A 19,418-nucleotide genomic window follows, 5' to 3' on the forward strand; every position below is an offset into this window, starting at 1 on the left:
AAACATCCCTGTGTGCTGCTGCATCCCTGCATCCCATAAATATCCCTGGTGGATGGCCACATCCCTGGGCATTGCCAGCATCCCTGCATCCCATAAACATCCCTGTGTGCTGCATCCCTGCATCCCACAAACCTCTCTGCACCCTGCAACTCTTCCCAGGCCTTTTCCCAGGTGAGGAAATGCTGCTGGGTCTTCCCAGCACTGCCTGAAGCTGGAGAACCCCGTGGAGTCACCCCAAACCCTGCAGCCCAGGGCAGCCTGGAGCAGCCCTGTCCCTAGAAAAGGCCAAAAGGGAAGCTCTGGGTGCTGGGATGGGGAAAATCTTGGGAGGGGCTGCTCTGGAATGTCATGAGCAGGACTTGAGCACAGGAGGGATTGCAGAGAGCACAGAGCAAAGGGATCGGGGAGGAAGCCCTGAGATTAAGGAGCAAGGGGCTGTGGGGCTGCAGCACCGGGGCCAGACCCATGAGGAGATCCAGCCGACCTGGGATTGCTCCCGGTGCTGATGGGAGGAATGTGCAGCAAGGAAAATCCCCTTCCACGGCAAGGCATCGCCTCACAACCTCCCTCCCAGTGGGATCAGAGCCCTCCTGATGCTTCTTATCCTCCCAATTCTCCTGGGGAATTTTTCCCCATCTTGGGTTTGGTGGGATGCAGATCCCCAGCAAGGTGCAGCATCCCTGCCACCCACACATCCCTGGCACGCCCTGCCTCTCACCCACTGCCACATCCCTGCTCTGCTGCAATCCCAGACTCATTCCCCCACTTCAGCTCCTGTTTTTTGTTTTGCCCCTGTTTTTTAATAACCTTTCCCTGCATCTCCCGCCTCCTCCTCCTCCTCCTCCCTCCGAGCTCTGGTTTGGGTTTTGGTGAGGTTTAGCAAAACAAACACGGTCAAACCACCCCCTCCTAATGTGTAAAATCCCTGGAAAAGCCGCAACAGCTCCACAGGGCGGCCCAGGGCTCGCACAAGGCACTGGCAGCCCCTGAGCTTCTCAGGCAGCCCTGAGAGCAGAGCAGAGCAGATGAAATCCATTTAATTTTCCCCCTCCTTTTTGATGTGTTTTCCAGCAGGATATTCCTCGCACGCAGGTCCCTTGGCCCAGGGGGTGTTGCTGGGTGCTGAGCCTGCTGAGATGATGCTAAATGAAGGAGGGATTGAAGTGATGATAAAACTCTCCAGGACAATGGGGAAAATGGCATTTTCCCTGCCAGATCCCCTCATTTTCCTCCTCTCCACATCCCAAAAATCCCAGCAGTGGCCAAATGATGCTCAAAAGCCACTTTAAATATTCAGATCTCTGCTCCCAGGGGTGATTTTCCCCTCCTCCATGAGCTGTTTTCACACCTCTCCACCCCAATACTCATTTACTCCACACCTAGAGGTTCCAAATAAGCAGTCTGGGGGTTGGGGAACTGATTTTGGGGGCTTTAGGATGTTTGGGGTTTTTTTCCCAGGGCATTTGGGGGTTTGAAGGTTCTGCTTTCGATGGTGAGAGCAGCACTTTCTCCCCACCCTGCCCAAGAATGTCTCTGCTGATATTAAACCCGACCCGGAGGCATTTGGAAGGAGCCGACTTCCTCGCCAAGAAAATGACCTCAGCCTTCTGCTTTGGAGCTTTTTTTTTTTTTTTTTTTACCTTTTTAAAGCATTTTTCTCCCTCTCCTGCCTGCCAGGCAAGAGGCACAGCTGGGGCCACACCGTGTCCCTGGCACCACTGCCAGGCTGCATCCACAGTGCCAATCCTCAATTCAGGGTCATTGTTGTAGGTTTTAACCTGAAAATTCCAATTTTGAGCTGTAAATGCCAGGTTTTTCCTCACAAAACCCCTCCCTGATGCTGACAGGAGGATCTGGGGGTCAAATCTGCTGCCAAAACCCACCTTGCACCATCCTCTGGGCACGTGATGACCTCCAAAAGTCATTTTCCCAGTGAAATAAAACAGGGGGAAAAAAGCTCAGACCAAGAGCTAATGTTGCCCACGATGTTTCTGGACGGGATTTTTGCAGGAGTTTCCTTAACAGACTCCTCTGCATTTTTGCTTTTATTAATGTGGCGGCATTCCCGAGGCTGCTGCGACGCTTTTGCAAGAGCTAAAACATCTCCTGGGTTAAAAATCCAACAAATGCAGCCCCTCAGGCACCTCCACAGTGGGAAATGCTGAGGAGAGAGGAGGGAAATGCTGGATTTGGGTGTCTTCAGATGGAATTGCTCCAGCTTTGGGAGTTTTTTCTCTAAATAAATGTTTCTGTCCTGGAGACACCGAGCTTATGGGGGCAGTTCAGAAAATAAAAATCTGGAATCCTACTGGATTTCCAGTCCCCAAAAAGCTGATGTTATTGGGAAATTCTCTCATTTGCCCCTAATAATCAGATGGGAAATGCTTCCACCATTCTTCTCTGCTTGAGGTGGTGCATCACCATCCTGGAGTTTTGTTTGTACCCCACATCTCCATCCTGAATCCAGCATCTACGTCCTGCACCCTGGATTCTGCATTCCATTCCTTCTATCCTAGAGCTGCACCCTCCAACTGCATCCTGCTTTTGTATCCCACCCCCATTCCCTGGATCAGCATCCTGTGGCTGCCTCCTGCATCCCAAATCCTTCACCTGCACTCCATGTCCTGCATCTGCACTCTTCATCCCTCACCCTGCATCCCACTTCTCACACCTGCATCCCAAATCCTGCATCTGTACCCTGAGCCCTGCACCTGAACCTCTCATCCCACACCCTGCCCTATGCATCCCACTTCTCACATCCTGCAGAATATGGGATGCAGGTACAGAACGTGGGGTACAGAAGTAGAATTTGGGATGCAGAGGTGGGATATAGGTGGTGAGGGACATGGAATATAAGATACAGATGAAGGATGTTCAGGGCATGGGTTGCAGAAGAGGGATTTGGGATGCAGAGGTGGGATACAGGACACAGGAGATGGGATGTGGATGCAGGACATGGAATGCAGGAGTGGGATTTAGGGTGCATCCTGCATCCCAAATCCTGCATCTGTACCCTGTACCCTGCATTCCACACCCTGCACCTGAACCTCTCATCCCAGATCCTGCACTCTGCATCCCAAATCTTGCATGCCAAATCTACATCCCAGATCCTGCATCTGCACCGTGTCCTGCATGTGCAGCCTCCATCCCACATCCTCCATCTGCACCTGCATCCAGCCCCCCCTTCCCACACCTACACCCCAAACTCTGTGTTTGCATTCCACATGTTCCCCCCCTCTGCATCCCACATCTCATCTCCATCCCATCTCCCACATCCCCATCCTGCTGCCTGGATCCTGAGGGCACCCACAACCCCTGTAGGTCCACTTGGCCTCTCCAGGAGCTCCCACCCCACCCAGGGCCCTGGGTAAGTTCAGCCCAGGTTCTTACTGGGGCACACTGGGCCATACTGGGCTGTGCCCTATGGCTGTAGCCTGGCTGTGTGTCATTGCCAGCTCCCCCAGCCCCAGGACAAAAGCTGAATTGAATGAAAGCCGTTTGTGAGGCTGCATTGGTCCCATCCAGTCCTTCCTTCCCACTGCTCCTGGTCCCATCCAAGCGTTTCTCCAGAGCAGGTGTGAATGGTGGAGCTGCATTCCCAACCTGGCCTGCCCACAGGGGAGTGGGGAGCTTTCCCATCCACAGGGGCTCTGTTCCCCTCCCTAGCACATCTGGCAGGCAGATGTGGCCAAAGGCCAGGATCTGCCTCCCAGATGGGGGACGAGCTGCAGAATGTCTGCACGGGCTTGGAAAGCGATAATTTTTGCCTTGGAAGTTTGCATTTCCCGGCTCCTTGCACGCACTCCTCATCTCCAGGGGTGCTGCCAAGTCCCTGTGCAGAGCTGGGGCTGAGCTCTGGTGCTCTGTGCTGGAGCATCCCATGTCCTGCACCTCCATCCCATATCTGCACCCTAAATCCCACTCCTGCATTCCATGTCCTGCATCCACATCCCATCTCCTGTGTCCTGCACCCCAAATTCCTCCTCTGCAACCCATGCCCATCCTTCATCAGTATTTTATATTCCATGTCCCTCACCACCTGTCCTATATCCCATCTCTGCATCCCAAATTCTACTGCTGTACCCCACGTTCTGTATCTTCATCCCATATTCTGCATCTCCCCTTCCATTCCATGTCCCCTGTCCTGCATCCCATATCTGCAGCCCCTCTCCTGAGTCCTGCATCCATGTCACATGTTCTGTGTCTGGAAAGCTGCATCTGCCTCCTAAATGCTCCATCCTGCATCTGGGAACCTGTGTCTACATCCTAAATTCTCAATCTGTTTCCTAAATTCCTGTCTGCATCCTGAATCCTGCATCCCACGTCCTAAATGCTCCCTTCTGTGCCCTACATCTGGCGCTCTGTATCTGCATCCCAAATTCTGTGTGTCCCATCTGCATCCTGAATCCTCCATCCTGTGTTCTGCATCTACATCCTAAATCCTCGATCCTCCATCCCGCATCTATGTCCTGGATCTTCTTCCTACACCTGCATCCTAAATCCTTCATCCTGTGTTTATATCCTAAATCCCATGTCCCCACTTACATTCCAAATATTCCATTCCAGACCTGCCTCCTGCCTTCTCCATTCTGTGTCCTGCATCCTCTGTCCCCCACCTGCATCCTCAATCCTCCATCCTGCATTTACATCCCCAGTTCTATGCCCCACATCTGCATTCTAAGTTCTCCATCCTGCATTCTGCACCCACATTGTGAATCCTCCATCCACCATCCTAAATCCTGTATCCCACATCTCCATTTTAAGTCCTGCATCCTAAATCCTACATCTCAAATCCTATGTCCCACTTTTGCATCCCAAGTTTTCTGTCCTGCATCCTGCACCTACATACTAAATCCTGTGTCCCCATTTAAATCCTAAATCATCCATCCCCCATCCTGCATCTATGTCCTAAATCCTGTGTTCCATATCTGCATCCTAAATCTTCCATCCTGTATCTACATCTGAAATCCCAAGTCTCCACATACCTCCTAAATGCTCTATCCCACATCTGCATCCTAAGCCTCCTATCCCACAATTGCATCCTGGATCCCCCATCCTGTGTCTTGCATCTTCATCCTAAATCCTATGTCCCATATCTGCATCCCAAGTTCTCTTGTATCTATGTCCCAAATCCTATGTCCCACATCTACATCCTAAATCTTGTTTTCTATATCTGCATCCTGAAACCTGCACCTGTGATCCAAATCCTACAGCACCATCTACATCCTAAATCCTCTGCTGAATCCCATGTCTAAATCCTAAATATTCTATTCTGCATCCTGAATCTACATCCTAAATTCTGCATCCAGAGCCTAAATCCTGAGTCCCATATCTGCATCATAAATTCCATTTCACATCCTGCACCTACACCCTAAACTCTCCATCCTGTGTCTCCATCCTGTGTCTACATCCCAAATTCTACGTCCCACATTTGAATCCCAAGTTCTGTCCCACAACCAACACCTAGATCCTAAATCCTCCATCCCCCATTCTCCATCTGTGTTCCAAATCCTGCACACCATGTCTAAATCCTAAATATTCTATTCTGCATCCTGAATCTACATCCTAAATTCTGCATCCAGAGCCTAAATCCTTAGTCCCATATCTGCATCATAAATTCCGTTTCACATCCTGCGCCTACACCCTAAACCTTTCATTTGGGTCTACATCCCCAATCCTATGCCCCACATTTGAATCCCAAGTTCTGTCCCACAACCAACACCTAGATCCTAAATCCTCTATCCCCCATTCTCCATCTGTGCCCTAAATCCTCAATCCCATGTCTAAATCCTAAATACTCTATCCTGCATCCTGAATCTACATCCTAAATCCTGCATCCATAGCCTAAATCCAAAGTCCCATATCTGCATCCCAAATTCTGTTCCACCAACCAACACCTAGATCCTAAATCCTCCATCCCCCATTTTCCATCCATGTCCCAAATCCTGAATCCCATGTCTAAATTCTAAACACTCTATCCTGGATCTACATCCTAAATCCTGACTCCCATATCTGCATCACAAATTCCGTTTCACATCCTGCATCTACACCCTAAACCTCCATTCTAAATCTTACCTAATTCTAAATCCCAAATTCTGTCCCACAACCAACACCTAGATCCTAAATCCTTTATCCCCCATTCTCCATCTGTGCCCTAAATCCTCAGTCCCATGTCTAAATCCTAAATACTCTATCCTGCATCCTAAATCTGCATCCTAAATCCTGAGTTCCATATCTTCATCATAAATTCCGTTTCACATCCTGCACCTACACCCTAAACCTCCAACCCAAATCCTACGTCCCATATTTGAATCCCAAATTCTGTCCCACAACCAACACCTAGATCCTAAATCCTCTCTCTCCCATTCTCCATCTGTGCCCTAAATCCTAAATACTCTATCCTGCATCCTGAATCTACATCCTAAACCCTGTATCCACAGCCTAAATCCTAAGTCCCATATCTGCATCATAAATTCTGTTTCACATCCTGCACCTACACCCTAAATCCTTCGTCCTGTGTCTACATCCCAAATCCTACGTCCCACATTTGAATCTCAAATTCTGTCCCACAACCAACACCTAGATCCTAAATCCTCCATCCCCCATTCTCCATTTGTGCCCTAAATCCTAAATATTCTATTCTGCATCGTGGATCTACATCCTAAATCCTGCATTCACAGCCTAAGTCCCATATCTGCATCATAAATTCCGTTTCACATCCTGCACCTCCACACCCTAAACCTCCATCCCAAATCCTATGTCCCGCATTTGCATCTCAAATTCTGTCCCACAACCAACACCTAGATCCTAAATCCTGTATCCTCCATGTCCTAAATCCTCCATCCTCCATGTCCTCAAACCTACATCCCATCCATGAACCCTGAACTCTCCATCCTGCATCCAGCACCACATCCCAAACTCCGCATCCCAAACTCCGCAACCCAAACTCCGCACCCCAAACTCCGCCTCCTAAACTCCGCATCTCAAACTCTGCATCCCCAACTCCGCACCTCAAACTCCGCATCTCAAACTCCGCATCCCAAACTCCGCATCTCAAACTCCGCATCTCAAACTCCGCATCCCCAACTCCGCACCTCAAACTCCGCATCTCAAACTCCGCATCCCAAACTCCGCATCTCAAACTCCGCATCTCAAACTCCGCATCTCAAACTCCGCATCTCAAACTCCTCATCCCAAACTCCACATCCCCAACTCCGCATCCCCAACTCCGCATCCCCAACTCCGCATCCCAAACTCCGCATCCCAAACTCCGCATCCCCAACTCCGCATCCCAAACTCCGCATCCCAAACTCCGCATCTCAAACTCCGCATCCCAAACTCCGCATCCCAAACTCCGCATCCCAAACTCCGCATCCCAAACTCCGCATCCCCAACTCCGCATCCCCAACTCTGCATCCCCAACTCCGCATCCCCAACTCCGCAACCCAAACTCCGCATCCCCAACTCCGCATCTCAAACTCCGCATCCCCAACTCCGCATCCCAAACTCCGCATCCCAGGATGGTGCCAGGAGCTGGGGGCTGGCAGAACCCGCTGCAGAGCCATGAATTTGGGATGAGGAGGGGGCAGCAGCCCCCAGGCCGCCCCGGCCGTGCTGTTGGTTTTGGGATTTGCCACGCTCCGGTGCCTCCGAGCGCGCCGGGTCCCTGGCGGGGCTGCACAAAGGGCGCTTTCAGCACAGCCCCCCCCCGCCCGGCCACAGAGCAACACAAACCTTTCATCCCCCTCGAGTTTCCCCCACAGTCCCCAGAAGAGGAAAATAATCCTCTCCACGGAGTTAAAAAACCAAAAGGAGCCTCAAAATTGGGGTTGAAAATGATTCCCATGGGAATGGAGCTTGGTTAATGCACGAGACCGTGGTGGAGCAGAGGCAGTGTCCAGCCTCCCCTGAAGCAACCTGGGGAGGAGGGGACATGTCCATGACCCCCCAAAATACCCCATGACCCCCCAAAATATCCCATTTACAGCCGGTAACAGGTGAAAAATTAATTTGTTTTGACAGCAAGACCCACCCATGCAACGAGTTGTGTCCAGCCTCATATCCCTCCACAACCCTCCCTTCCCGAGGCATTCCCAAAGATTTTCTTTTTCATGCCCTTAGAAATATAAATTCCTGGGGGGAATGAACCAGAAAACCCTGTATTCAGCCTAATTATCCCCCCTGGCCGCAATCTGTGATCTCTGGGACAATTAAAAGTGCTTAATCCCAGCTGAAAAGCAAACAAGGTCGGAGCGCGGCGTCTTCCTGCCTTCCCCTCGCCCGCTGCCGGGGTCTCGCTCCCCAGCTGCAATATAAATATGCAATTAAAAAATCGCCACTAATTGCTTCGCCCAAGGGGGGTTCCCACCAGGGAAACAAAAAGGCTGGGCAAAGGGATATTAAAAAAATAATATTTTACGAAGGAGTAAACAAGTAAAAAATGCCTTTTTTTTTAGCTCAATAATCAAACAGTGATGCAGCTTTAGGGAGGAATTGTGGTGATGTCTCAGGGTTTGCACCCTGGGGTGAGTTTTTTGGGGGATGCTCTTTTTTGGGGGGGATGGGGTTAATCCCTGGCTCTCCTCTCTCGCTCCAGCGCTAACAACCCCTGGCAGCTCTCGGGCTCGTTAGTCCTTCCCAAAAGCAATTAGAGAGGCTGGAAAATGAGGGCAGCCACTGCCCTGAGACAGGGCAGGAATGGGGGGCGGGGGGGTCAGCCCCCAGCCCCTGGGGCGGGTTTAGGGCTCGGCACAGATCCCGCAGTGGGATTTACCCTGGCCGAGCAAAGCTGCGCCATCAGCAGGCTTCAGAGTGAACAACCCCGTGCAACTCCCTCACCTCGTGTCCCCCAGGGCTTTATTGAACCTTCAAAACCTAAAACAGGTGGCCAGACACCTTCACAGTATTTGCGTGCTGCTGCCAGAGCGCAGCCAGGAGGAAGAGGAGGAGGAGGAGGTGGAGGAAGAGAAGGAAGAGGCAGAGAAGGCGTGTGAGGGCTCAGGTGCCAGGCAGCCAGACCTTCTGGGTGCTGACAATGTCGCTGAGCTTGGCCTTGATCTTCAGGAAATGCCTCTTGAACTCCAGGCCATCGCCCTGCGTGGGGAGAGACAGGGGCTGACATGCCCTGCACCCCTCCCTCCCCTGCACCCACCTCCCGTGGTCACCCCCATTCTGTACCCACTTTACGTGGTCCCTCCCCACCCTGCACCCACCTCCCGTGGTCACCCCGACCCTGCACCCTCCTCCCATGGTCACCTCCCTTCTACACCCACCTCCCGTGGTCACCCCCATTCTTCACCCACCTCCCATGGTCACCCCCTTTCTGCACCCACCTCCCATGGTCACCCCAACCCTGCACCCACCTCCCATGGTCACCCCAACCCTGCACCCACCTCCCATGGTCACCACCACCCTGCACCCACCTCCCATGGTCACCTCCCTTCTACACCCACCTCCCATGGTCACCTCAACCCTGCACCCACCTCCCATGGTCACCCCAATCCTGCACCCACCTCCCGTGGTCACTCCAACCCTGCACCCACCTCCCATGGTCACCCCAACACTGCACCCACCTCCCGTGGTCACCCCAACACTGCACCCACCTCCCATGGTCACCCCCACCCTGCACCCACCTCCCATGGTCACCCCAACCCTGCACCTGCCATACAGCCCCCACCACCCACCCTGACCCCCCACCCACCTTGGAGAGGCGAAAATCCACCAGAATCTTGCTCTCCATCTCCACCAGGTTCACCTTGAAGATGAGTTTGTTGTTCCTCCTGTCTGTGGTTGAGATGGTGACCTGCAAAGGGGGGGAATGTCTCCAATGACTCCCTGATGGCCCAGCACAGGGGTCCCAGCCCCAGTTCAATCCCCTGGTCCCCACCTGGTTGGTGCAGCTCATCTTCCAGCTGTAGCCCATCTTCTCACACACCTCCTTCAGCGCGCGGTAGGAGCCGTCGGCGTCCAGCTTGGTGAAGAACCGCGTCATCCGCTTCACCAGCCGCTGCCACGGGCTCTGCCGGCCCAAAAAACATCCCAGGGGTCAGCAACCCCGCCAAAAGGCCCCAAATCCCACCAGGTTCCAGCCCCAGCTCTGACACAGCCTGGCTTTCGGTGAGGAAATGTTGGAAAGCTGCACCCCCTGATGGCACAAGGCAACAAGCGCATCCCAAAGAGCAGAAACGCTGCACAAGCATGGCCCAAAGAGCACAGCCACATCCCAGAGAGCACAGCCACATCCCAAAGAGCACAGCCACATCCCAAAGAGCAGAGGTACATCCCAAAGAGCAGAAACACAGCACAAGCATGTCCCAAACAGCACAGTCACATCCCAAAGGGCAGAAACCCTGCACAGTCACATCCCAAAGGGCAGAAATCCTGCATAGCCACATCCCAAAGAGCAGAAATGCTGCACAAGCATGTCCCAAACAGCAGAGGCACATCCCAAACAGCACAGCCACATCCCAAAGAGCAGAAGCACAGCACAGCCACATCCCAAAGAGCAGAAATCCTGCATAGCCACATCCCAAAGAGCAGAGGTACATCCTAAAGAGCAGAAATGCTGCACAAGCATGTCCCATACAGCACAGCCACATCTCAAAGAGAAGAAACACAGCACAAGCATGTCCCAAACAGCAGAGGCACATCCCAAACAGCGCAAAGTCAGCCCCTGGTATCATAAAATGCTCTTTAAAACCACACATAGGATGCGCACTTGTGCCCCAATGGTATAAGAAGTGCAATGACGGACCCCAATATTGCAAACTGGATGTGAAGCTGCCTCCCAAATGCTGCAGAGCTGTACCCTGGAACTGGAAAGCTGCGTTTTATAACTCAAAATGCTGCAAAATCGTGCCCCAAATACCACCAGGTTGCACCCTGAGATGACAAACCTTGCCCAGCAGCACCTCAACGCTGCCAAGCTGCTCCCTGATAGTGTAAATCAGATGTGAAGCTGCTCCCCAAACACCACAGAGCACAAAGTGCACCCTGATGCCATAAATGATGCACATTTGCACCCCAAATCTTGGGAGGTGGCACCCCGAGATGATAAAACTCACAGCTGCATCCCAGCCTTGTCAAGCTGCTCCCTGACATTGCATATGCAGCAAAGTTGCTCTTTAATGTGGTATTTATGATGCAAAGTTGCACCCCAATATTTTACACAGCACACAATGTTGCACCCCAGTGCTGTAAATCAGATGTGAAACTGCCCAAGTCCCTGGCAAAGTGACAAAGTGACACTAAAAGTGCTGCAAATTTGCACCCCAAATCCTTCACCTGACACCCTCAGGTGGTAAATATTCAACAGCCACAGCCCCAACAGTTGCTCCCTGATATGATAAACACAACAAAAGTTGCTTCTTAATCTTACATATCTAAGGCAAAGCTGCACCCCAGTAGTAGAAAAGGGGCAGCACTGGATCCTGATGTAGACTGGATGAGATCTGCCCCCCAAATGCTGCAGAGCTGCACCCCAAGGTGATGAACCTCCCCCAGGCACACCCCACACATTGCCAAGCTGCTCCCTGATGTTATAAACACGGCAAAGCTGCTCCTCATGGATGCAAAGTTCCACCCCAGTTTATACAATGCAGTGTTGGACCCCAGTGTTGTAAATCAGATGTGAAGCTGCCCCCAAATACACCAAGGCCATGGCAAAGTGTCACCCTGATACTGAAAATACTGAAAAGCTGTGCCCCAAATCCTGCAAACTTGCACCTCAAGGCATGGCAAAGTGTCACCCTGATACTGAAACTACTCAAAAACTGTCAAAATCCTGCAAAATTGCACCTTAAAGCCATGGCAGTGTCACCCTGATCCTGAAAATACCAAAAAGCTGTGCCCCATGTTCTGCAAACTTGCACCTCAAGGCATGGGAAACTGTCACCCTGATACTGAAAATACTGAAAAACTGTGTCCAAATCCTGCAAACTTGCACCCCAAGGCCATGGCAAAGTGTCACCTGATCCTGAAAATACCAAAAAGCTGTGCCCCAAATCCTGCAAACTCGCACCTGAGGTGATAAACAACAAAAAGTTACAGCTGCAATGTTCCCCAGCAGGCAAAGCTGCAGCCCAAGCAGCAGAGAGCAGCCCCAAACCATTGCAGGTGCACCCTGACACCGCTGCCGAGCTGCGCCCCAAACGCCGCGAGGTGAAATCCCAAGAGGATCGGCCTCGCCCAGCCGCATCCCGAGCACGGCGAGGCAGCGCCCCGCTGCTGCAGGTGGTGCCAGGTGCCCCCTGACCTGGGAGGAGCCTGGGGTGCCCAGGAGTTGGCTGTTGACCAGCATGTGCTCGGGGCAGGCGGGCTGCGAGAAGCTGAAGCCCTGCACCAGCTGGTCGATGCTTCCCGTGCCACTCTCCCAGGGCATCCCGCCCGTGCCGGGCTCCGGCTGAGACGTGGAATAGCTTGCCTTGTCCTCACTGCAAGGCAAGGGGGGACACAAGGGTTAGGAGAGCTGGACAGAGCCCGATGTGGGAACTGCATGGGATTCTGCAGGATCGCAGGGGTTGTGCGGGGTTTCCACCCCACCACCTCCTGGAGAAAACGCCGGGAAGGCCCCGAGGCGTGCGAGGAATTGCAAACCCGTGTGGAGGGAAGCAGAGGCTCACCCCAGTGCTCCCTTCACGGGTGAGAAGTCTGTATCGGATCGGATGTGCTTGGAGAAGCCTCCAGGGGAGTCGCTGACTCCCCCCGAGGAGAGCCGAGCCCGCTTGACATCTGCAAAGGGACAGGACACCGGGTGACCCCAAATCCGGGGGCAGCAGCGCGCTCCCCTGCAGCCCCTTACCCTTCTTGAGGGGTCTGCTGTACCACCGGTCCTTCTGGATGTCAGCAATGGTGATCCTGGCCGTGGGGCTCTCCGTGAGGATCTTGTGCAGCAGTGCTGGGGGAGACGAGGGGGTGGAACACAATATGGTGTGTGGGTATGTGTGTGTTTGGGGGTATATATAGCTATATATTTGTGTATATATATATATATGGACATATTTAGGGAGCTGCTGGGTGCTTACCCAAGGGAGCGGAATCAATCTTCTTCCAAGGTGGGAGGTAGGTTTTCTTCTCCTTCCAGTCACTGTATTCCTGGCAGCTGTCGCTGGGCTGGTCCCAAGGCAGCTCTGCCAGGAGACGCCACTGCTGTCACCCCCAGTGCCACAATCCCCTGGGCACACGTGTGGCACTGTGGGGACGTGGTGTGCCAGGTGACCCTGCCATGGATCCTGTGTGCTCCCCATGCATCCCAAACCTCCCTGTGCATCCCATGGTCTCTCATACACATTCCATACCTCTCTGTGCATCCCAAACTCCTCCTATGCCTCCCATACCTCCCCTCTCCCTCTCATATACTCCCCACTACACATCACATACATTCCCCTTCTGCAGCCCTCTATTCCCTCCATGCAGACATCCCCCTCCATGCATTTCCCATCTCCCAGCTTATGGATCCCACACACTCCATCTCTGTTTCACACACCCCTCCCATCTCATGTGCACCCCTTCCCCATCCCTTACGTCCCTGGTGCACTCCAGGCTGTTCCCCTCGCACACTTCACCCGTGCACCCCTTCTGCATTCCACACATACATCCCTGCACATTCCACAAACACTCCCCCGTGTCCTCTGCACCACTCCTGCATGTCCCCCACACCCCCTGAACACGTCACAGGCATTCCATCCATTCCTAGAGGCATTCCAGTGTTCCCACCTCTGCCGGCCATTTATCACCTCCTGTGAATTCCATCCATCCAAATCAGCATTCCCATCTCTGGCCAGCATGGCTGTCAGCACATCACCCTCTATGAATTCCATCCATCCATCTCAGCATTCCCACCTCCAGCCAGCATGGCTGTCAGCACATCACCCTCTATGAATTCCATCCATCCATCTCAGCATTCCCACCTCCAGCCAGCATGGCTGTCAGCACATCACCTTCTGTGAATTCTATCCATTCCCATCTCTGGCCAGCATGGCCACCAGCACATCACCCTCTATGAACCCTCTATGATCCCAACATTCCCACATCTGGCAAGCATGGCTGCCAGCACCCTCTGTGAATTCCATGCATCCCAACATTCCCACTTCCATCCAGCATGGCTGCCAGCACCACGTCACCCTCTGTGAATTCCATCCATCCATCCATCCATCCATCCATCCATCCATCCATCCATCCATCCATCCATCCCAGCATTCCCACCTCCATCCAGCACTGCCACCAGCACATCACCCTTTGTGAATTCTGGACATCCCAACATTCCCACTTCCATCCAGCATAGCTGCCAGCACCAGGTCACCCTCTGTGAATTCCATCCATCCCAGCATTCCCACCTCCATGGCCACCAGCACATCATTCCCTGTGAATTCCATCCATGCATCCATCCATCCATCCCAGCATTCCCACCTCTGGCCAGCATGACCATCAGCACATCACCCTCTGTGAATTCTGCACATCACAGTATTCCCATTTCCATCCAGCATGGCCACCAGCACATCACTCCCTGTGAATTCCCTCCATCCATCCCAAGATTCCCACCTCCATCCCAGCATGGCCACCAGCACATCACCCTCTGTGAATTCCATCCATTCCCATCCATCCCCACCTCCGGCCAGCACTGCCACCAGCACATCACCCTTTGTGAATTCCATCCATCCATCCATTCCCTCCATGCCCACCTCTGGCCAGCATGACTGTCAGCATATCACCCTCTGTGAATTCCATCCATCCCAACATTCCCACCTCTGACCATCAGCACATCCATCACTCCCTGTGAATTCCCTCCATTCCCACCTCCAGCCAGCATGGCTGTCAGCACATCACCCTCTGTGAATTTCATCCATCCATCCATCCATCCATCCATCCATCCATCCATCCATCCATCCATCCCAGCATTCCCACCTCCGGCCAGCAGGCTGTCAGCACCAGGTCACCCTCTATGAATTCCATCCATCCACCCATCCTAACATTCCCACCTCTGGCCATCAGCACATCACCCTTTGTGAATTCTGTACATCCCAACATTCCCACCTCTGGACAGCACGGCCATCAGCACATCACCTTCTGTGAATTCCATCCGTCATCCATCCATCCATCCATCCATCCATCCATCCATCCATCCATCCATCCATCCATCCATCATCCATCCAACATCCATCAATCCGTCATCCATCCGTCATCCATCCATCCATCCATCCATCCGTCATCCATCCATCATCCATCCATCCATCCATCCATCCATCCATCCATCCATCCATCATCCATCCATCCATCCCAGCATTCCCACCTCGGCCAGCATGTCCACCAGCACATCACCTTCTGTGAATTCCATCCTTCATCCATCCATCCATCCATCCATCCATCCAACATCCATCCATCATCCATCCATCCATCCATCCATCCATCCAACATCCATCCATCATCCATCCATCCAACATCCATCCATCCATCCATCCATCCATCCATCATCCATCCATCTATCCATCCATCATCCATCCATCCATCCCCCATCCATCCTTCCATCCATCATCCATCCATCCATCCATCCATCCATCATCCATCCATCCATCACCCATCCATCCATCCATCAATCCATCCATCATCCATCCATCCATCCCCCATCCATCCATCCATCAATCCATCCATCATCCATCCATCCATCCATCCATCCATCCATCCATCCCAGCATTCCCACCTCGGCCAGCATGTCCACCAGCACATTATCCCCTGTGAATTCCATCCGTCATCCATCCATCCATCCATCCACCCATCATCCATCCAGCATCCATCATCCATCCATCATCCATCATCCATCCATCCATCCATCATCCATCCATCCATCATCCATCCATCCATCCATCCATCATCCATCCATCCATCCATCCATCCAACATCCATCCATCCATCCATCCATCATCCATCATCCCTCCCTCCATCCCTCCCCACCTCCGGCCAGCATGGCTGTCAGCACCACGCCGCAGGCCCAGACGTCGACGGGCTCGGCGCGGAACTCGGGGCGCCGCAGCAGCTCGGGGGCCACGTAGGGCAGGGTCCCGCACATCTTGTTCAGCAGCCGCTCCCGCCCGTTGTGCCGGAACACCGTGGCCAGCCCGAAATCCGAGATCTTCAGGTTGTCTGGGCCCAAACAGAAGCAAAGCCGAGTTAAAACTTCAAATCAAAACTCAAAATTAACCCACCCCCCGCCCCAGACAAAATGAATTCAAAATGCAAGTTCAAATTAAAATAAAAATCAAAACGTAAGTAAAAATTTTATGTATAAATTCAAACTCTAAATTTGTTTAAAAATTTGAATTGAAAATCGGCTTAAAATGAAAATTCAAGTTAAGATTTCAAACTACTAAGTTTAAAAGTTGAACTTAAAAAATCTGAATTTTAATACAAATAGTATTAAAAGAAGAAATTCAAACTAGAATTAAAACTTAAGATTCTACAGTTCTAGGTTTAACAGTTGACCTGAAAATTTGAATTAAAATACAAATAAAATGAAAAGAAGAAATTCAAATCAGAATGCAAATTCAAATAAAAGCTTCAATTAAGAAATAAAGCTAAAGAAATTGTAAAAAATTTAAATGAAAAATGCAAAGCAAAATTTAAATTCAGAATAAAATTAGACCCTTGCATTAAAAAATCAGATGCAAAATATAAGCATTCAAATTAAAGCTTTAAAGCCCCACCTCGCTCGTCCAGCAGCAGGTTCTCCGGCTTCAGGTCCCGGTGGGTGATGCCGATGCTGTGCAGGTACACCTGAGGAGGAGGGGAGGGGCCAGTGCTGAGGGGAATCATGGCAAGGGTCAGGGGTCAGCACCGTGTGGGAATCATGGGAAGGGTTAGAGGGTCAGCATGGGGTGGGAATTGTGGCAAGGGTCAGTGCCGTGTGGGAATCATGGTAATGGTCAGTGATGAGTGGGAATCGTGGCAATGATCAGTGCCATGTGGGAATCATGGCAAGGGTCAGCATCATGTAGGAACCACGACAAGGGTCAGCAATGTGTGGGAATCATGGCAAGGGTCAGTGGTGAGTGGGAATCATGGCAATGGTCAGCAATGTGTGGGAATCATGGCAAGGGTCAGTGCCATATGGGAATCATGGCAAGGGTCAGCAATGTGTGGGAATCATGGCAAGAGTCAAGGGGTCAGCATGGTGTAGGAATCATGGCAAGGGTCAGTGCCATGTGGGAATCATGGCAAGGGTCAGGGGGTCAGTGCCGTGTGAAATCATGGCAACGGTCAGTGGTGAGTGGTAATCATGGCAATGATCAGTGCCATGTGGGAATTATGGCAAGGGTCAGCATCATGTAGGAACCACGACAAGGGTCAGCAATGTGTGGGAATCATGGCAAGGGTCAGTGCCATGTGGGAATCATGGTAATGGTCAGTGATGCTGGGGGTCGGTCTCTTTCTCCGGGCAACAACAGACAGAAGAAGAGGACACAGTCTCAAGCTGCGCCAAGGGAGATACAGGCTGGAATTAAGGAGGAAGTTTTTCACAGAAAGAGTGGTCAAATACTGGAATCATCTACCCAGGGAGGTGGTGGAGTCACCATCCCTCAAAGAGTTTAAAAAAAGACTGGATGTGGCACTTGGTGCCATGATCTAGTTGAGGTGTTAGAACACGGGTTGGACTCAATGATCTTAAAGGTCTCTTCCAGCCTAGAATTTCTGTGATTCTGTGAGTGGGAATCATGGCAATGATCAGTGCCATGTGGGAATCATGGCAAGGGTCAGCAATGTGTGGGAATCATGGCAAGAGTCAAGGGGTCAGCATGGTGTAGGAATCATGGCAAGGGTCAGTGGTGAGTGGGAATCGTGGCAATGATTCCCATGTGGGAATTATGGCAAGGGTCAGCTTCATGTAGGAATCACGACAAGGGTCAGCAATGTGTGGGAATCACGGCAAGGGTCAGTGGTGTGTGAGAATCAGGGCAATGATCAGCGTGGTGTAGCAATCATGGCAAGGGTTAGAGGGTCAGCATGATGTAGGAATCATGGCAATGGTCAGAGGGTCAGCATGATGTACGAATCATGGTAAGGCTCAGTGCCTTGTGGGAATCATGGCAAAGGTCAGCACCGTGCAGGAATCACAGCAAGGGTCAGGGAGTCAGTGCCACGTGGGAATCACAGCAAGGAACAGTGCTGTATGAGAATCACAGCAAGGATCAGCGCCGTGCAGGAATCACAGCAAGGGTCAGGGAGTCAGCACCGCGCAGGAACCGCCCCTGGCACCCGCGGCACTGCCGCTGCTGAGCACTCACCACGCCCGCAATCAGCTGCTGGAAGAACCGCTGTGCCTCCGGCTCTGGCATCCCGACATCGGGCTCTGCACGCGGGGAAGAAGAAGGGAAGAGCAGCCCTCAGAAGTGTGGGGATGACAATTTAGGATGCCCGCTGCCCCTACATCCCCGGTACCCCGTGCGCACCGATGCGGTCGAAGAGCTCCCCGCCGCGGCAATACTCCAGGAACAGGTACTGCGTGGCGCCCTCCCGCCGGTGTCCGTAGAACCGGACGACGTTCTCGTGGTTCAGCATCTTGTTGATGCAGATTTCCTTCTTGATGTTCTCCGGGCACTCGGCCGCGCGCTTCATGTCCACGATTTTCACGGCCACGGCCTCCTCGGTGCGGCGGTTCACGGCCAGCTGCACCCTGCGGTGGGCACGGAACAGGGAGTGGGCATGGCAATGCTTCCCCCAGAGACAGGCAGCAGGCAGGGAATGGGGAGAAAACTCTGCCTCTGGAGATGGCAGCAGGGCAGGGAATATTGGCACTGGAGGCAGGGAATGGGCAGCAAATGGTGCGGGCAGGAGCAGGCAGGGAATGCGGGCACGGAGAGGCGCATCATGGGCACACAGGGGTGAAAGGGGTGTGATGGGCGAGCAGCGGGCACACAGAGGACGTGCCATGACCGGAGAGGGGGCAAACAGCGGGCATGTGATGGGCGAGCAGCGCGGACTGGGCGAGCTGTGGGCACACACAAGGCGTGTGATGGCCAAGAGGGGAGCAAACAGCGGACACGCAGTGGCCGCGCAGAACCACGCAGGACAAGCAGGAGGTGTGCAAGTGGCACACGGGGGGCAGAGGGGACAGCGGCCGCGCAAGGGGCAGGGCAGGGCCCGGGCCGCGCAAGGGGCAGGGCAGGGGCGTGCAAGGGGCGGACCCGGCCGGCAGCAACCCCGCGCCCCCCGGCCCCGCCGCACTCACTCCCCGTAGGCGCCTTCGCCCAGCGTCTGCACCAGGTCCCAGTCCTCCACGAAGGGCACCGCCATCCCCGGCCCCGGGCCCGCTCGGGGCCGCGATCCCGGTCCCGCTCCCGGCAGCGGCCCGGCCACACCGCCCTTTCCCGCCACCGCCGCGAGCCCCGCCCCGCCCTGCGCGCGCACGCACAAAGCCACGCCCACACCCC

At 53.0% G+C, this 19,418-nt stretch overlaps 1 protein-coding gene across 1 annotated transcript; it reads right to left on the bottom strand.

Moving 5' to 3' along the window:
- Nucleotides 1-8,839: 8,839 nt before the first annotated feature.
- Nucleotides 8,840-19,383, bottom strand: CHEK1 (checkpoint kinase 1). Its single transcript, XM_074559655.1, has 12 exons — nt 19,217-19,383; nt 18,438-18,661; nt 18,273-18,337; nt 16,695-16,764; nt 15,946-16,134; nt 13,023-13,127; nt 12,800-12,895; nt 12,621-12,729; nt 12,254-12,431; nt 9,887-10,018; nt 9,701-9,802; nt 8,840-9,093 (listed from the first exon to the last, which is right to left on the bottom strand). Exons 1-12 carry the CDS (start codon nt 19,279-19,281, stop codon nt 8,998-9,000), a joined length of 1,431 nt encoding a protein of 476 aa, XP_074415756.1. The 5' UTR covers nt 19,282-19,383; the 3' UTR covers nt 8,840-8,997.
- Nucleotides 19,384-19,418: the final 35 nt, after the last annotated feature.

Source organism: Zonotrichia albicollis, chromosome 27 (assembly GCF_047830755.1).
Source record: "Zonotrichia albicollis isolate bZonAlb1 chromosome 27, bZonAlb1.hap1, whole genome shotgun sequence".
Lineage (NCBI taxonomy): Eukaryota > Metazoa > Chordata > Aves > Passeriformes > Passerellidae > Zonotrichia > Zonotrichia albicollis.

Coding starts and splice junctions, on each gene's coding strand:
- CHEK1 (XM_074559655.1), bottom strand. CDS start 19,281: ATGGCGGTGCCCTTCGTGGAGGACTGGGACCTGGTGCAGACGCTGGGC. Junction 18,338..18,437: donor GGAGCTCTTCGACCGCATCG/GTGCGCACGGGG, acceptor CCCCGCGTGCAG/AGCCCGATGTCGGGATGCCA. Junction 12,432..12,620: donor CCCGTGAAGGGAGCACTGGG/GTGAGCCTCTGC, acceptor CTTGCCTTGCAG/TGAGGACAAGGCAAGCTATT.